This window comes from Calypte anna, chromosome 8 (genome assembly GCF_003957555.1).
Source record: "Calypte anna isolate BGI_N300 chromosome 8, bCalAnn1_v1.p, whole genome shotgun sequence".
NCBI lineage: Eukaryota > Metazoa > Chordata > Aves > Apodiformes > Trochilidae > Calypte > Calypte anna.
Genome location: NC_044254.1, coordinates 12,720,491 through 12,740,606, shown reverse-complemented (window position 1 = coordinate 12,740,606; position 20,116 = coordinate 12,720,491). Strand labels below are relative to the sequence as shown.

General features: G+C 38.0%; 1 protein-coding gene across 1 annotated transcript in view; it reads right to left on the bottom strand.

Annotated features, from left to right (window-relative positions):
- Positions 1-4,281: 4,281 nt before the first annotated feature.
- Positions 4,282-20,116, bottom strand: part of DPYD (dihydropyrimidine dehydrogenase) — a 340,069-nt gene continuing 324,234 nt past the window's right edge. Inside the window, exons 21-23 of the mRNA XM_030455551.1 lie at positions 16,319-16,462; positions 7,879-8,019; positions 4,282-5,435 (exon numbers count right to left, since the gene is read on the bottom strand). Of these exons, the coding sequence (XP_030311411.1) occupies positions 5,280-5,435; positions 7,879-8,019; positions 16,319-16,462 (441 nt within the window). The 3' untranslated portion in view covers positions 4,282-5,279. The remainder of the gene's footprint in view (positions 5,436-7,878; positions 8,020-16,318; positions 16,463-20,116) is intronic.

Below are 20,116 nucleotides of genomic sequence, written 5' to 3'. Positions count from 1 at the left end.
TTCCCAAGAAACATTACTTCCTCACAATTGAATATGAAGGCTTCTGTGATGAGGCCTAAACTTTCCTCCAATAAGCAGAAGTAAATGCTGTGACAATAAGTAGTCTCTAGACTAAACAGGTGAGAAAGGCCCTTTAGGATGATGATTAGCTCTAGCTGGTAGTGTGGGACTCCCACTGGCAGTGAGCTTCCTACTGGAGCCATTTGATGCTGACTGCCTCTTTCTTGGCTGACACGCAACAGAAGAGCTCATACCATTGCAGGTAGTAATACTGGGGAGAAACTTTAACTGTGTCACAATACTGAAGAAATAAATGTTGGTATTATAAAAGACAGTGCAGATCAATGGTTGCCACTATTCCAGTGAAGTTACATGAAAATAATTTCTTAATATTCTCCCAAACATTACATAATACCTCAAAATACCTGGAAACTATTTGCTGTCCTTGTCTAAAGGATTTGGGTTGCCAACTATGTGGAAAGGCTCATGCAATGCAGACAGATGTCTAACCTCCTTTTGGAGGCCAGAAGGCAATGCTGTAGCCATCCATGCAGAGAAAGCCTTCACCATGTAAGGGCAAAAGGAAGCTCTACACAGAGTACTGGAATATTCCCTATGCTTATTTCACTCCAATGCTGAGTATTCATGAGAAGGTTGGTATTTCTACAGCACCACAAGAAATCTCCGTGGGTTCAGAGGTATCTTAGCATTTGACAAAGCATAGATAAACTGATCAGTTACAGTCTTCAACTGCTAAGCCACAAGAGGAAGGACTGTCTTCAGCCCAATTCACATATACTGCTCAGCTATGGTGTCTAAAAGCAGGCAGATAGGCAGATCAAGGCAAAGCTTTACAACTCTGCATGTTTTTGTGCACCCGTGTGTGTTTACTGCTCAGGTTTGAGATTGTTTAGGGCTTTATTTGTTCAGAGACAATATACATCCACTTACTGAGCTGACCTCCAGCTTCACTACTTTGTAGCAATTAGAAGCTCTGCTCCCACTCCAGAAAAAAAAGTGATGGGCAGATTCAGACCTCCAAGAAAGATGGAGGGATAAGATCAGCATATCTGCTTCTAGGCAAGGCCAGTTTGGATGTTTGTACAAGACCCAGCAGACCAACCCGTGAGTTATTAAAAATTGATCTCCCGGAGAGCTTACAGTTTCTCAGAAGAGAAAGGAAATAGCAGCAGCAAAGATGAAGCGACCCATATGGCCCATAAGCAAACTAATTAGATGAAAGACCCAGAAGCAACTCTGAAGTTACCAATCCAGCTGCCAAGACAGTCTGCCAGGTTGCCAGATGTTGCCAATGAAAACCTATATTCCACAGTTCATCAAAGAAGTGGAGCAGCCTAGTGAAGTGAAACCTTTGCCAGTAAAATAAATATTTTATCTAAAAAATATTTTCTACTAGCAAACATGTTGAAAAATATAAAATTTTAACAACATGTCCAACCCCACGTTACAGTAGATAAATAATGAAACATACATACAGAACATATTGGCAGGATCATCTTACTGATAGGAAATACCTAACATTGTATTTCTAAGGCTACAGTTTTGGACAAAATGGCTTATGACGCATGGGGTTGATGGCCCTCAGTTGGGGTTCAGATAGTTTGCCTTGAATATAGCAGTCACTTTTGCCACCTTGAGATAAAAGACAAAACTAGAGGACCCAAGGGTGACAGCAATATGTGCTGGGAAGGCAGGGAAAACGCAGACATGATAGCAGGACACTGCACTTGCCAAGTCACCTCTCCCAGAGGTCACAAGATGGAAAGCAATGATGGGGCAGCAATTCTAGACGGGTAACTTGCATTTTGCTTCCATCATATTTTATGAACTGATCAAATGTGTGTCTGCAAAGAGGACTTCAGCTGGTGACTAGTGAGGCATCAGAGCAAGGAGCAGCATAGAAGTACAATGGCTTCCACACTGGAGATACACACTGCCCACTGGATTCATGCACAAAGGCTAGTTCTAATTTTGCTGAGAGATCAAATTAATATTTCATTTAAAACAAGGAAACTATTCTAAAAATCCTGTGTAATTTTTAAAATGTGGCTATTAACATTGCCAATCCAGTGTCTTGGAAAAATGTCTGTTCATCCTAGAGGCCAAAATCCAAATTGCCCATGTAGTTTGTTAGCAAGGCAAAACATCTCTTTTTTCCAATGAACATATATGGGTGCACTGGGATTCACACAAGCAGATTTGGCAGCTTTTTCAAGTATTCTTGGACTGCAGAGCATGCACAGCACATGAGGAGCTTTTTCTGTTTAGGAATATGATGTGAATAAGAATGTGGTACTGGTGGAAGAGCCATGGCATTTGTTTTGTAATTTAATTTGTCAAATATAGCTTATAATATCTTAGAATAGTAATCAATAGGACATGTCTAAAAACTGCCAGGGCTAGGGTTGCAGGATCTCGCCCAGAATGTCTTTAATAATATATAATTCCTTAAATGTGCAACTAAATCATTGAAATATATGAGCTTAATTTGGAACCTTTTACACTTTGAGAATTCATATCCCTTTTTTAATAACTGGCTACAGCATTTGCAGAATAGACCAGATTTTTCTAATTTGCTCCCTTGGCTCTTGAATTCACTGAATGAGATGGATTCCCCAAGACAGATGTGAAAAACCTTTAAAACTCAGGGGCATATCCTCTCCCTTGCCTTACATCTCGCCTTACCCTGATGAAAAGAAAAGAAAATCGTGCAGGAGTCCAAAACGTGTCTGTTTCTCTGAGTTTCTACAGCACACAGATTTATTGCTGACTGTTAGATTTATAAAGTGTTCACATTCATTCTGGAACACATTTCCTGAAACTCTTAACAGACCTGACAGAACAGGATTAGGGGAGAGGGTGGGTAGTAATAAAGAAACCAGGATACTGATTATTTTTATATTTATATTTATGTATTATAACCTTTTATTCCTTCTTCAGGAGACAAATTTTAGTCAATTGTAATCTTGATTCACAAAGAATGCCTTTACTGCTCCAATGAATACTTTATAGCTACTAGGGAATATTGAATGTCCTGTGACTACTGAACATCCTAGAACAAGCTCTAATTTTGCTGCTACATTTATGATGTGCATGTACTTAGTTACTCAAATCAGGTCTCCTTGCTTTGCTCTGTATTTAAAAGAAGCTGCACTACCATATATGATGCCTTAAGGATAGCAAGGTAATCATGTCTGACTATGCAGCAGCAAAAGACCTGGAGAAGCTGGCCAGTTCAGTTGTAAGTTGTAGGACACAAGAAGCAAATGGGAGAACCCTGGGAGAAGATATTTTTTCTTGCATCTGCAGAGAACATAAAATGTTACCTGCAGGTGACCTGATTTTGATGCTTTATTCTGCCTCAATCAAGAGCATGCTGCCTGTCAGCCAGCTCCTCAGAAGAGGCACAAGCAGTACATGCAGACTCTCCAAACTTTGCTACTAACATTCACAAATAAGCTTATTTTGCCTATGAGTCCTCTACAGCTCATGTAAGATCTTGAACTACCAGAAGACCAAAAGCTTTAAAGAAGGTTCAGGCAAATATTTTCTAAGCAGTACAAAGATCTATTCCTGCTTTCATCTGAGTTTGAAAAATCCACAACAACAAAGAGAAAAATTAAAGAATGGAAAGAAAGCTATTACTGGAGACAGTGGGCTTGAGCCTGCCAAGGGAGCTCACCAAGCAAGCCCAAAGTTTCAGCAAAACAGTGTTGGTGGAGTAGGGATACTAAATGAAATGACAAGAGATGCAGAAGACAAGTCAAAAGTAGAAAAAGAGGTGCCAGAGAGGGGCAAAGAGCGTGCTATGTTCTGCACTGTAGGCAATTAATGGAATAATGTACAGATTAAGTAACTCATTAATGATTTCTGGAGTTAATCTTAGAGATCACGAGACAGCACCTGACAAGCCTCTACAGGAAAAATCTGTTTAGTAAATGAAAAAAGACACAACAACCCACAAACAAAGCCAAGTTGGTTAAAACATCTTTTTAATAATTCAGTGCACAATTCTTAAGCCAAGAAACAAAAGTCAGGGTACGTTTTTAATCGAAGCTTTGCTAATTCAATGTAGTGTATAAGAATTTTAATTGATATATCATATTATTATGAAAACAAAGGCTTTATATTCTTAAGCTGAGTAAAGCTGAGAGCAAGAAATTCATATTAAAAAGTTCCTACTGTGAATGAAAAATTAAAACTGAGATACTTTTTAGCAAGACAGACAAACCTCGATTTTGTTTTTGGGTTTTTTGGGGGGGGTTGTTGTTTTTTTGTTTTTTTTTTTTTGGTGGTGAAACTATTATAACCATATATAACCAGGAAATATGAAGAACTGGCACTGGGGGAAATCATCTCTATGTGTCTGCGTTTGGCAAATGCTGTCTGTGGGGTGTATATTCCATTTGCACGGAATCAGATCTCTGACCTGTAACATGTACATTCTGGAACTTGGAGAAAGAAAAGTTGTCACATCACAGTATCCTAAAATGCAGCCTAGGCTTCATAATAAACTGGTGCAACAGTTTTTATAGACATGTTATGAATGTTCACTGGGGAAAAAATAACAATCAAGCTACCCGCACAACACAGAAATCTGAATAGTCCAGCATGTGCCAGTGCACAGTAGCTTTATTCTATAAAGTAGCTAGTGTGAGAAGGAATTAGAAAAGATTATAAAAAAATACACTACCATATGCTGTAGTAACTGGAAGTGATTAATCCTATTTTAAACTCCCTTCCATTTCTTTCCATAGAAAAATAGAAGCCACATTGCTTTGTTTGAATGCTGTGTAGTTAATTACATCTTCTAAGAAACTCTTTTAAAACTAAATGTAATGTTTAATTACAAAATGCCTCCTTGAAAATGGTTAGCTTGTACATTGATTTGTAGTTCATTAAAAATGCTTTCCTAATTATATTTACAGCCAGAAAATACACAGAGATTAAAGAGTCTATAGAGAAATTTCAAAATTACGCTATGAATTGTAAGAAGAAAGTTACACTTCAAATGGGGGACAACTGACAGCTATGACTGACTAACTGCTGCTGTTCAGTGATTTCAAAACTTAACTATTGTAAAAATAATAACTGGAAAATGCAGTGTTCATCACAAAGGCTATCAATATTACTTTTTTTTTTTTTTTTTTTTTTTTTAATGAGAGTAGATTTTCAAGGACTAATTAGAAAACAAATCAATTGCATCAAACAAGTGTAAAGTTCACTGAGCTGTCGGACTGATCACCTGAACATGGGCTTCAAGCTAAGGGCAGCCCACGCTGTGGTTTGTAGGGTGTTGTCCTGGAAACCATGCGGATGCAGTCAATAATGGGGCAGACGCTGAGACAGAGGGTGCAGCCTGTACAGCTGTCAGTGACCATGGGCAGGTGGGTTTTGGGATCAAACTGGATAGCCTGAGAATAGAAATAAACATTACTGATGTCACTCATGGAAAAGGTCAAAATTGCTCCCATTTTAGCGTCTGCATTTCATCTGCTACAGCACTTGGAGACATCTTGGTGTGATTCTACACTGCAGCTATAGCAACTGTTCAACTCGCAGGGAACAAAACAACCCCCACTCCAACACTTCCAAATTAGAAAGATGGGCCAAATTATACCTCGGCAAAAGCTCAGAGGTCATAAGGGCTGGTGACAAAAGGAGGAGTTTGGTCCATGATTTTTAAACTCCCAGAGGGGTATTTCTCCTTTGTGTGAAGGAAATACTTTGTAAGACAGCAATTTGCCAGGGTTATTGGTCAGAGGAGGCACCAGACCATGCCCGTTCTGCTTCAGCACAACGCCGGCTTTAGTGTGTTCTTTTTACTTTTATTTTCAGCACAGCATATGCAATCTAATTTAATAAATAGGAAAGAAAAACACAGCATGCTGTGCCTTGTATGATTGTTTTTCCTTTGTAAATCTTCAAAAGGGCTATCCGAATTGTAGGCAGGCACAGCTTGCTTCAGTTCTCACGTTTCCATGCAGTGAATCCTCATTACCAATTAGGGTGATAAGTGTATTTAAATGTGAAATAACAATTGCAGTCTCAATGATATAAGCTCCTGGTATAATGGAAATGGCAATTAGAAGCAAAAACAAAAGAATCAGAGAACCATAAAAGCTTCAGTATCTAAGAAGCAAGCCTAGAAAAATAAAAAATACAGTGAAAAAACAGTGAAGAATTTTAGGAAGGACAAATAAGGCCTGAAAGCTGAACTCTCACTTCTCTGCAAACAAGTGGTCCCTTAGTAAGTCTCTCTAACCATAGTCAGAAGCTGGGGGAGCCAGGAGGAGATGGGAGGTACCGGGCAGTCCTGCAGGTTGGCTCCAAAGGCAGATTTACAGCATTTGAGGTTTCATTACAGGGAAAACACAGAAGTTGCTGTAGCAACCAGCAAAAGCATGAAGTAGGAACTAACTGCCTTGAATCTACAAGTTTAGTTTATCTTGAGCACAGAGAGAGCTTTGGCTTGTGAGTATTTCAGAAGGACTCCTTCCTCTCCCTAACAACAATGCACACCTTGAGAGGGAGGTCAGTAAGGCAAAGGAAGTCAGGACTCCAGTGATAACTTTAAATTAAGGCAAGCTTTTCTGTTGGAGTCATGCAAGGTGATAGCTCTGTAGAGCAACATGGGTATTTTTGAAACAAAGAGAAGCATAAAGCAGTTGCTACTTTGAGGAGGATGTTTGTGTGATTTCTTTGCAATTAATTTTCAATTTCTTTACTTAATTAAGGCAAAAAAAAAATCTTTTAATTTTTTTTATTATTTTATTATTTTTTTAAATGTACTTAGGAAACCTCCTGGGCTTTTAAACTTTGGTTCTTTTGGTGCTCAATTTTTTTGCTCTCCAAGGGCTATATCCTCCACTTCACTGGGAATTTCACAGATGTGAAGACCACAGCATCAAGGAGAAATCTAGACAGTAAAAAGCTGTTGTAAGAATCTAATGTGGTATAAATGCAGCATTTTTTTCCTCATATGTCCCTGCCCATGACAGGGGGGCACTAGATGATCTTTAAGTCCTTTCCAGCCCAAAACATTCTATATATCAGTGGAGAAAACATGTCTGCCTTTTTCCTGACACACTTATTTTAATTGCAGGAGATGGTGAGATTTTGTTCTTTGACTGTATATAGTAAAGTTCATCAGACCTTTCTTTGGTTTTCTAAAAGAAGTTAAGTCCTCCTGTACTGCCCTTTTTACTGGTCCATCAGCTGCAGTTGACATGGCAAGGAATGGAATGTGATTACTGTGTCTTCGGCCTGCTGCTCTAAACCCTGGCAACTATCCTGGCCAACGGATTTGTAGCTCAACCAAAACCAAAACAAACCCACCTGCCTGAAACCTGCATTAGTTCAAGTCCAGTTACACTAACGGAACAAGTCTAGTTTTCTTAAAAAGAGTTTGACAGTAAGAACAGCTCTTGTCTTCTCCCATCTCCTTGGTGGGAAAGAATGCATTGCTTCATTTCTCCCTCCTGTACTTGAAAACCATCACAGAACTACATTTACTGCCATCTGATTTGGATCTCCTTCATTTTCTTACTCTTAAAAAGCATCCTACTTCCCACCTGCCATTTGGGAAAGATTGTGAGGGTTACCTAAAGCAAGCCAGAGAGACGGGGTACACTTTTCAGAGCCCCCCAGAAGCCCTGCTGGATGGTGTTCTCACCACTGTACAAACAGCTCAGGCAGGGCTTGCGTGGCATAGCCTGGGAGCACGCTGGGGTTCCAATCCAATATTTTAGACATCTGTTTTTACCACCTGCTCATTGACAGAAGGTGGATTCTTTCTTCCCAGCAGCAGAAAGATAATTCATTTTGTCTTTCTGCTAATTACAGCTGTGCTCTTACCTGGTAGCCAGAATCATTACAGGTCATGTAACATTTGCCACAGTTGATACACATTTCCTCATCAATCAGAGCCACAACTTGCTCTGTGTTGCAGAGATCACCATATGGTCCAATATACTGCAGTGCTTTTCCAATTACATCCTAGGGAAAAAAAAGTTATTGACTCATTTAGGAGATACCTAAGTGAGTTCTATTGTTGCGCAGAAGCACTCAACGCATGGCCAAATCTTTTGTAGTAAAGTAGTGATGATATTTAGGATTTTTCTCATAAATTTCCAAGTTCCTGACTTTCATAGTTCCTGTAAAATACAAAGAATACTCCATATAGGCACACTGGGAATGTAGGCAGCATTAGGAAGTATATATTTGTATACAAGCGTGTTCTACAAATTTAGCACTTATTTTGAATCTGCTGCTGTTTTGCTATTATTATTTGGAACTTCAAGGAAATAAGTGGAGCAAAAACCATGAATGACATGCTACAATCTGATCATCCTTGGTCATTTCTTATGATCACAGTTTTAAGATCTCACAGCAAGAAAACAAAGAGGCCTTATCAAACAAACTGAGAGATAGAACAAAAATGACATGATCATCAGTTTATTGAAAAAATTGTACAGAAATAATCTTTGAGTCTCATTCTAAAAGTCTTAATTCAGTTCTGTTAACTTCATAGGAGGATTTTGTGACATCAGCCTTATATAGCTATGCTGCAAATGTAAAGGTGTCTGGCAGGACAGCGTATGGTACCACAAGGGGAAGGTTCACCCTCTAAAGGAAGTTGTTGAGAACTCCTGTTGCAAACCATCTCTGCTTTACATCAAGGGTAGCTGCAGAGTTCAGCTTCTCTGAGTTAATGGTAGAGATAGGACAAGTCCCAGGTTCTTTGGACTACAGCTGTCCCTCAGTTAAACTAGTTCAACTTGTGGAAGTATGACACTGATGATAAAAATGATGGCATTTTAAAAGATTCTCTCTGCGGCACTGTATTGGCTGCATGGATGTTTTGTGAGTTTACTAGGCACTCTCCTACAGCAGCTCCCATGTTGCAAAACAAGCTCAATTTTATGTGCAAGATTCTACAGTGTTAAGATAAAGTTAGGCTCAGTAAATTAAGGTTATGTGATGCAACAATGCATTTTGCTTTTTCTGTTAACTATTAGAAAAATTTCATTGAGTGATAGGAGAGCAGAATGGCTTCAAAGTCATTCTACTGTAATAAACCAAGAAGTCTTCCTGATTTTGATTATGGAATTTGATCCAAGTCAATTGAAAAATGTTCAAGATCAAACCAAATATGAGACACAGACAAGTCTGCCCAGAATATTAAACTTCAAAGTGTTTACCTTTGGTCTTGCATCACCAAGAAACATGATAAGAATTTTTTTGGTATTCTGTTTCTTAATATATTTTGAAAAAGCAATACGTACCTTATTCCTATCATCCAAAAAATTTATTCTGAAATCATTAACAACCACTGTAAGTCTGTAGTAATAGGCTATATTTTACCTGTATAACTAGTAATTGCATACAGTCCTCTATATATTATGTTTGAATCTCATCGCAGAACCAGATTATAGTAACTTACTTTCAGACAAACTAAGCATTTCTAGTTATTCCTATGCCACATCAGAGTAATAGAGTAATATGGCTTCATCAATGTTAGCTCTAAAGGAATGCTCTGCTACATGAATTAAAAACAAAATAGGGTCCAACCTTGTCTTCCCGAGTCTGCTGAGAGCTTGTAACAACAGCTCTACTTCCTGCACTAATGACTCCCATTCGTCTCTGAAGTTTTAACTTTAAGGACTACCTGTCCTTTAGCACTTGAATTGTTGTAGTATCTTCAGGCAATGAGTCATATTTATGTTTGCAAGATGCAGTGGTAGCATCCATGAAGTTGATCTTAATGACTGCTGAGGTAGCGAATTCATCCATTTCCTAAGCCCAGGAAAAAGGACAGGAAAATGTCCAGTTTTCTTGTTCCAAAAGCACCCAAATGTTTTATCCCTGCCAAACCCCTAAGTTGCTGACATGTGAAATACCTTGCTTGCATCCCTTCGATGCTAAAAGCTTTGTAGCTCTTCTCAGCAACACATAGAGAACATTAATGTTCTTCAGCATAAAACAGCTACGGGACATTGCTAAAGGCAGCTTGATTAGTGTGGACAGAAAACTGTTAAGTAAGCAAGTTATTACAGAGTAATGAGTTAGCACTCATCATAGAGCTGTGCAAGCATGGTCCTGAATTCACTGCAAATCTGAAGTAAAATCTGTTTGCTTAAACCACTGTAAAAGGTCAACTAACTACTCTGGCTAATCTTCTGGCTGATATTTTTTAGTTTGGTATTGCAAAGGGGTAGACATGAACACACAGCCTTTTACTGTGGCTCCACTGGTGAGCTACAATAGTCTCAGGACTACAGGAGTTAGTTTCAATCAAATGCAATACCTTAGGAACTGCTCAGCCCCCTGTATTTTCATTTCCACGTCTTGCTCAGAAAAGTTCATGGGTTTACTGGGAATTGCTCAGCAATTTTCAAGGTGCTACAGTTCTCATGTTTCTGCAGTCTTCTGTATTAGCTTAAAAATTCTAACTAAAATTCAGCTCAAGGTTGTTTCAAATCTCATCTAGGCTTGTCTCTATCATACCTCCTACAGATTTCTAAATATATATATTGTTATGTTATCCACAGCCCCAGCAGTACTGTGTAGTGTAAGTCTTCGTCGTATACATAGCCTCCAAACATTCCATTGTATGTCACAAATGCAGGTGTTGTCTGCACATACTTGTCCGTGTACTGAAGAATTTGAAGAAATCTACAACATAAAATGAAGTAGCTTCCCACTGTCAGCTCCTGTTGTAGCACTGTCAACATGAGAAGATTCCTGATAGCGAAGGGCTTTTAATCTAAGAAAAGCAGTCCTTTAAACAGTATAGGTAATTAGCAATTCTCTCTGGGAGGTTCTTGCATTCACATTTGCATTCCTTAAATAGTGTTTTGCTGTTAACAGAACCCACAAAGCTCAAGCAGGTTGCAGAGACTGGCTACTCAAATAATCGTGGGATGGAGTGCCTTGCTTATGAGAGAAGACAAAAAGTGCCTAAAAAGATGTTTAGCCTAGGAAGATGAAGACAGAGCAGGAATTTGATGTCTCTTTATATATGCATTAGGGAGGAAAAAGAGCTACTTAAGTTAAATGACAATGTTGGCACAGGAACACATTATTATAAGCCAGCCATGAATAAATTTAAAGCTGGAAATTAGAAAATGCTTTTTAAATGAGAAAGGAGTGAGTTGGTTAATGGACTTCCGGAGAAGCAGCTGGGGGACAAGAGAGTGGCAGTCCGAGGTTTAGGATAGAATTAGCTTAGGAAATGGTTGCTTGGAAGAACACAATCAAAATAAGTTTTTCCAGCTACAGACTTACAAAAGGAATAATTAAAACAATACACATGGCATGGTGATTTCTAACTTTGTAACCAAGTCTCACTTCTGACAGCTCACAAAATACACTTTTGGTGACTTAGAATTCCAAATAGGGAAGATGACGGCATTTTAGAGGCCTGAAAAGTATTTCAAAAGACTGTGTCAATGATGAAATGCTCATTTACACTTCTGGGTGTCGTGTCTTCTAATCACTTCATTCTCTCAAGCAAAAGCTGTATCTTTATTCATTTGCAAAATTTCAAGACTATACTGATGAAAAAAGCAATGGTACTTAAAAGATGTTTTGCAGGTGCACTCTTTTACAGCATCTCAAGCTATCTCAGAGCTTCTTGCTTCCCTCAAATCATAAACATTTGGAACAAAATAAACAGCGCAGCAAGAAATATTGAGCTTTCACTGTTTAAAGTGCAGTTTCACTCCAAAAAGCAATTGTCTAAAATAGCACTATGGGATTCCACACTTGGTGTATCTCAATGGCCTCTAGTTCAGATTTGCACTGTTTACTGTGTAATGGGTTTTTTTGCCAGCTGCCAGACCTGCAAACAGAAGCCAGGTTCTGAAAGTCAAGCTGTGTTCTTTCTGTCTTATGCATTACCAGCAGCAATTAGAAAAAAACAAAAACAAAACCCAAACCAAAGCTAGAAATTACACCTTTCCCATCTGAGGGATCTAAGGTGCTCCTTTTGATTACTGCTCTGCTGTCCCACTCTTCTAAACAGAACTGTACCAAACCAACTGGGAGAGGAATTTAGTCCTGCAACTGGCAGGGAATTCAGTTGCTATGGAGAGAATCAGAGAAGAATCCATTAGTTTTCTGTTACTAATTAGTACAGAAAAGAATTTAATTTTGTCACTAAGCTAGGCAGATGTGGTTTTGGGTACACACAAAAAGCAGATCTGTGAAGCAGGATATAATTTTTACAGTGATATTTTTATTACTATAGCTGCATTTTTAATGTTATTTATAACAAACATTTTATGGTGATTAGTTTTTAATTAGCCATCATATTAGGAAATCCGTATTTGTAAATACAATTCGTGTTTGAAGTATGGCTCCTTGTAGACCTGCTATGTCAATCTGCATGCAGACCACACTGTATTCTAGAGGTGATGAACATCACAAGCCTCTCATCAGGTCATTAGAAACTCATACACAGTGCAGGTACTGCATGTCATATCGCTAGTTCAAAAGAAACACAAAAGCTTGCCCTCTCATTGCACTTTTTAAGCCACCATAAAACACTTTGCATGTCACAGCATCTTCAGGAGGAAGGTTCACCCACACATCAGCAACAGAAGGTAAGGGAAACAGGGTAACCTTTAGATCACCAAAAGTAGAGGCTTGCCTGTTGTATCCTAAGGACAGTCCTCAGCCCCCGTCTTCATGTCTCCAAGGGATCATTGACCATGATACAAATGCGAAGTTAAGTCACCATCAAGTATATAAAAAAATTCCTAGCAAAGCATCTATATAGCAAAGTTGTGTTCTTATTCCCTAGTACTCTGTTGTTCATCATTATTCATCGTGTGTGTTTGAGCAGTTCTCAGTATTCAACAGGCTTCAGAAGTACAAGGTGCTGTGCAGGAGTGCCCTCCCACAAATTAAGGGAGACACATGCATAATTTCATGCAACAGCTCGAAATTTACAATGAAGATTACAATATGGTCTTTTCCAGGCAAGTACAAGCTAAAACTACTCCTGTTGAACCACCCAGATACATGCCAGGAAAGATCCACACTTAACAGTGCTGTGTCTAGATCGATATACCTCACCCCTCATGAGGAATCCATAGCTTAAGCAGAGCAGTGGAGTAAATGTGGTAAGATGACTCCCAGAGTGCTGGCTTCTGTCTGGGTGCTTATACCATCAGCAGAAAAAGACTTGCATATATATATGTGCGAAATACCATGTTAATATATCTTCACATAAGACTGAAAAATACTTCAAACACAAAGAACTGAAGTTTGGGGATCTCTGTGGATATTTTTCCAGCAGGTGGAAGAACATGTCATGCCCTAGCTAAGCTGACAAACAGAGCTATGGTGTTTTAGCTACCAAACAGGGTAATATCTACATCAAGACTGGTGGAGTAAAACAGGAAAAAATCAAATAAAGCAGAGAAATGTTGATCAAATACAGGGCCTTATAGGGCATGAAGGACAAAGAGCTAAATTATCAGGGAAAAAAACCATGGCAATGTATAAGGAAAGAAATTAAAGTAATAAGGAAGTAACCTGAGGGAGGCAAATACACGTGGGAGCTGTATGAAAACGCAACTGAAAATGAAAGATCCAGCACACACATCCACATCCACATGTCCACTGACCTTATACACAACTGAGAAAAGAAGAAATAGCTCTGCTGAATATCGATGTATATAGCTTCAATTAATATTGAAAAATAGAGAAAATAAAGAGAAAATCCATGGGAAAAGCTATCAAAAAATTAAATTAGATTTTGGATAATCACACAGGGTTTATAAATCTATAAAAGGAGGTATTTTGGCAGCATGAGGAATTTAAACAAATGTTGGAATTTACATATCACCAACCAAGCAGCCAGTTAGACAGATGAGGGAGTTCTGGGTAGGCATCAAGAAATTTGCAACAACTCTCCTAAATACAACTAGCCAAAGCCAGGGGTCACAGCTCTTTCAAGGACAGCTGTCTCTCAGGTCTGATCAGCTTTCAACCCCACCTCTTCACTGCTCCAGGGAACTAGAGTTAGGCTGGGACTTGATAGAAGAGCTGACCATTCCCACCTCTTGGTATCATAGTCTGAACTAATAGAATGTATTCTCTCCTCTATCTAGAAGGTCAGCCAAGACAGAACTGATTGGAGATGGTCTGGGATTTGTAATTCTAAATGTGAATGCCTCTTGGGCAGTTACAAATAAATAACTCAAGTCAGAGCTCCATTGCCTCTCTCTGTGAGAATTCCTGACCAGGAAAGGGTCTCAGATAAGTCATTTTTTTCATTAAGCTGAAGTGAACATAAGCATATCCTTAATAAATATTCTGAATCTTCCTGGCAGATTTTCTCCACGCCATGGTAATAGATGGATGTATTAATTATAAACTTATAAAAAAACTTAATTAAAAACATCTAAAATCTTCCATTGTAATGTCAAATTCCCCCCTCTAAGCAAAACCCAGGTATTTTCCTGCTTCTTAGTGGGTATCTATTATTGCTGTTTTTCTCATTATGATTAAAACTTTACCTTCTAAAAAGATGGTCAGACTGAAAGACTATCAGGAATCAGCTTTAGTTGTACTTATCTTCTTCTAATTGCTTTGGTATTTTTAAGTCTTATTGAAATGAAGGTGTGAGGAAGACACTAACCTGACTTCTCTGTCTGAGAAGCTCCTCACAGAAACCACACAAAAGTATTCAATGTCTTTATAAACAAAAGTTTTCACTTTGGGGAATTCATTTTCCTCTTCCCTACAGCATGGCCTCTTTTCTTCTTTTTTTTTATCTATCTCCTACTACTTAGTTCTTTTTTGCTTTTGTACTTGGAGTTAAGCTTGATAAATTATTGAACTTAGCTTTTTATTTATGCTTTTTCTCAAGTCTTTATGTCTGTTTTTTCCCCGTGCTAAACTTTTTTCTTCATTCATTTTATTTGCTTTGGATGGTTTCAGGTTTTTTTGTTTTCTGCTGTTCTCAGAAGCAAGATATCTCATTGAAAATTCAGTTATTGGCTGTTGCTTCTCCTTTCTCTTTTTCCCTACATCAGTACTCTCCCTGCAAAGAACCATAAGGTTCAAGTAGCCTTTGAAAATGCTCAACATAGGGGAAAAAAAGAGTAGATTTCTGCTCTCTGGAACTTTTTGTACACATAAAGAAGGGAACCTCAGGACAAGAGGAGGGGAGCAATTTTCAATAGCGTTACATAAACCAAAGCACAAAACACAGCCCAAAACACAGAGAGGTCTACAGAAGTGGAAACCATTTAACTTAAACAGGAAGATGACTCAAAATTTCTTCTAGGCTTGTTTTGCAGCTATCCCAATTAGCTTGGAATACTGTATGTCCTGGTAACTGCAAAATTCCCTTGGAAATGACATGTCATTTTGAGCCACTGCTCATCCTGTATGTTATGTTTGGCCTTATTCTTGCTCAACATCTCAAGGATCTGATCATACAGTGAAAGTTACCTATCTGTAGATAGCTGATATTGTCACGTATATGAGGAAGATGGTCAACAACCTCAACAGATACAGTTTTCACACTGCTTTATAAAAGGGCCTACATGAGAACCCTTATTTTAAAAAAATAATATTTGCCTGCTTCTTTTTCCTAATGAGGCCTGAAGATTAAAAAAGGTTTAAAGTGAACATCTAGAATAATTATCTTCTTATGTTTCATTTTAGTGACATTTATTGGCTACCTAAGGGCAGGAAAAAGCTCCGATGTATGGATTACGCAGTAAGTAGTGGTCACAGGTTTTATTTTCACATTGACATTTACTCATTGTAGATGGTGGATCAGCTACTTAAACAAACTTTCTCCGGCTTTAAAAGTTCAGTCTGAAAACCTATGACACAGCTTTAGTATGTACTGAACACCAACCTTTTCCATTGATCCTGTGTGAGAGATAGGAGTATTTAGCACATCTCAAGTAATCAAAAGTTATCACATAGAACAACTCACACTGCATCACTCAAATGGAAAGATATTGTGAACAGTTCTGCTTCTTTCTTAGAGGCATTACCCACACCTTGTTCTATAATTACCATTCCATTGCCTGGATATCTTCATTTTGAAAAATGACATTGGGGAAATACCTATACATGTACATAACAAGTCATTTCCCATCAATTTTGGTTAAAAGCTAGAAAGTCTGCATAAATAGTTGTCTTTGATGTCCTCTAACAAGCTTAAAAGCAGTAATAACTAACTCAAATTGCTAGAAATGACTGTGCATGTCAGATGCCTGATGGCTGATCATTTCTTATGCATAAATATGTATTTTTTTGTTACCTTGATTGTTGGAATGGGCTTTTTTGGAATGAAATGCTTTTTCTCAGGTAGTACAGCAGCCATACTCTCTTTCTTTTGTTTAATCTTGTTCTCAGCTATTAACTTTTTGCGTTGTTCCAGGTAAGGCCCAAAACTGGGTAGTTTCTGGAAAAAAAATCAGGAAACATGATTATGTTTAATGAGCAGATGTGGCAAAAAGATGAGCCTAATCCCGAGTGGGTTCCTAAGTTCCTTCTGAGTATGACTTGCTTCTTATTCAGGAAGCTGAATTTGAAATCTGTGAGATTGCAGCAGAGTGAGAAGTGAATAAAAATTAAAAATGAACTCCAGGATCTGTCTTGAAAATATCCACTGAATATTAAAATGCTAATATAACACAGCAGAAAAAATAGCTGAATTGCAGGTCAGCCTCCAGCAGTCTTATATTTCCCCATTGCATACTTTCTTATAGAAAAAAATACACCATGTTAAATAATTCAAATAGCACTTACTATTTCTATAGTAAGTGAAAAGGTTTCATAAATCTATCAGTTTACTTAGAAGAGTTCCACCATTGTTTAAGATTATTTCTATGGATATCTGAATATATCAATATATTTATAAAAGCTTAAGAACATGCATTTTGCATGCTGATAACAAATGCTGTCTCAGCTTGTAAAAGAAAGGCTAACAATCAACAAATGAACTAAAACACATTCTAATCTCCTAATTTACCTCTACTACCCGCTTGCAATCCTTTCTGTAACATTTAATCCATGAACCCAATTAAGCAAACTCTAGAGAAACCTTCAGTGAATTGCAAAAATTAACTCTCAGCCAAGAACATGAAAGCATTGGTTCAGATTTATGAAAGACCCAGGTTCCTGAAATAAAAACTCCCTTTGCTTACCTAGCGGAGATCTAGATAGCTGTAGATTTAGGTGAATCACAATCAAATTTAGGTGAATGGAAAATGGTAGAAAGCAGATTTTTTTTTTTTACTTTATGCAAAGGATTATGCCCTTCCTCCCCTGAAACTAGTTTCTTATTCTGCAGAAGTATTTTATCCACCTAACTAAACCCTGTTCAGAAGCTGCTGCAGCTTCTGAAGTTACAAACCAGCAGGTTGTAACAGGGGATCCATAGCCTCAGCAGTTGCTGCCATTAATTCACGCCAATAATACAACCTCAAAGAGCATATCGAACAAGAGACAGGACTGCTGTGCTTATCAATTTTTTAAAATGGAATTTCAATGTGAATTTTAAAACTGGAGTGATTTAAAAATTTAGAAATTATTATTTTTTAAAATGCAGTTAATCCAGAAGAGGATACCCTGCTCTTCTGCTAATCCTTAGGAGGAAAATTCCTCAATGAGCTCTGTCAGTCACGACAGCCAACCTTGGGACCTCAGGCTTCCTCTTAAGACAGATAAAAGCTTTCTTCGATGCTAGGTTTTTGAGCCCACAGCCAGAGTCTGAGCTCCTTGAATTCTTACCTGATTCTGAGACTTGGTTTGTGACCTCAACACATTCTTAAGTCAGAACAAAACTTGCAGGCTCACGGTGCTCTACGGAGGAGCTGCCCTTATGCAGCCTGGGACTGAGCTGTACCCTGGCACAAAGTCTCAACCCTGCAGACTGTGTCTGTCCTAAATGTAGATGTAGCCCAAGTTTGCCCACTGTTGAAGAGCTCTTGTTTTGTTTGCTCAATGGAAACTTTGCTCCTGAATGTTATGTTTAAGGGCTGCCTTACAACTGCCTTTTCTCTACAGTTGCCATATATAATCTCAGAAATTAAATGTTCTAGCATGTTTCAAAATAAGGCTTTAAATATTACTGCAATGAGCAGGAAGGCAGTGAGTGGCCTTACACACCAAAGTCAAATAAGACAGCAAAATCAGAATGATTTTAAACAGGAAAATGAGTAGAAAAAGGAAATAGTCTAATTTCAATCTAATCAATATGCTATATACCTGAGACCCTTTGCAAAAATCTAACAAATATAAATTTAGATAAAAAGTGTTCTTGAATAGCTGCTAGGCTGCATCCATTAGAAATACCTTTTGGCCACAATAGGTGGTAGCTGTGTCACTGAGAAAATATTTTCTCTCCATAACTTACGTGCTGATGCCAATAATTTTGGGCTTGAGAGGACAGGAGATCTGATGACAAAATGTTTTTGGACTCTTCCCTGCCTGGCCAGGAATTGAATTGCTGACTTTCAGAGTAGGTAGCAAAGCTGATTTTGCTGAGGTTTCAACAGGGTAGTAGAGAGAGGAGGCAGCTGTCCATGGCTGGACTGATTGAAGATCATCTTTGCGAAAAACAGCCAAATCATTGGCAGAACAAATCCTCTACTTTTCTGTTCTTTTATATGTGCCCAGTTGCGTAATATCTACAGACAAATACTGAGTATGTTGAAACAAAATAGTTGACCCAAGGGAAAATGGAAAAAGAATTAATTTCTGTGCTATACACGAAGAGCAAATTACAAAGGCAATTAATTAATTTTCTAAGTTGGGAGTTGGAAGTTCTTAGATTTTTACACATACATAGCTGCTAGCTGTACAGCAGATATTTTGAAGTGTACAGTGCCGTTAGTACCATAATTCAGATATTCTGTAATTTATGCAGCTAGCTTAAGCTATATAATCTGTACCTTTTAAAAAGAAATTAAATTATGATTAGTCTAGAAAACTAACATCATAACTTAGACTGTGCATTGCTTTTTTTCCATCAAGAAAGTGATTAAATGGAATTAAAAATAATTAAGGAAACACCTAGGTCTTAGTCCAGGTTTGCTCATACACAGTGAGCTTCCATTGACTTGAGAGAAGAACTCTTTGTGGCCAATGAAGTGGTCTGCTTACTTTGTGTTTAGAATCTAGCAATTCACAAGCAGTCAAGCCAAATTGGATCAAACAACACTGGAAAACAGCCATCTTTTAATAAAAATAAATAATATAATGAAAATGAAGCCTCAGGAACTTAGGAAGGACTTACTGATGGTTCCCATTATGAGTTATGCACAGTTAGTGGGAACTGCTTATTGTTCACAGCTGTGGTTCCAGTTTAGAGTCAAAGGCCATTTAAATGGCAAACCGTGTTTTAATTAAGTGAGTTACTGGATAAAGCAAGAGTGGAAACATGTTGAAATAACTGCTGAAGAGATAGATACTTAGGTGAGCTTGATATTAAATCATCTCTAATCATTGTAGGAGATATCTTCCTAAGCATGTGGGGGATTTAACAGCACAACTCCCAGTGAAAGCACAAACACAGAATTTGGTGAGTTTCACTGCTTTTGAAATCTTCTACAGTGTGTTGTGGTGGTTTTTGGTTCTGGTGGGGTTTTTTTGGTTTGTTTTTTTGTTTGGTTTATTTTTTTTTTAATTTCCAGATAGTCCAGTGTCACTAAAGATTCCATACACTGACAGCTTTCTTATATCAACATCTGCCTACAAAAACCCAATTAATATGAATATATAGGTCACAGCAAGTGCTTAGAAGATTCCAACAAGCAGAGTAATTAGATAATTCTTGTCTACTTATGTATCTGTATCAGTGATGTCTATAGCTGCATTATTTGTATGCATGTGTCTCTATATAGCCATAATTCAATGTGTTTCTGTTGGGGAATAACATGAAGAATGGAGCCAAAATAAATGTATCAAGTGGCATTATTTCATTGTTTATAATGGCGTTATCACAAAACTGGAAGCTGGAAGTATGATGCTGGAGTACATTACTGACAGAAAGGAAAAATCCAAATCCTCCTCCACCCTTCCAAAAGCTGCCTTTTAACTGATGAACTGTATA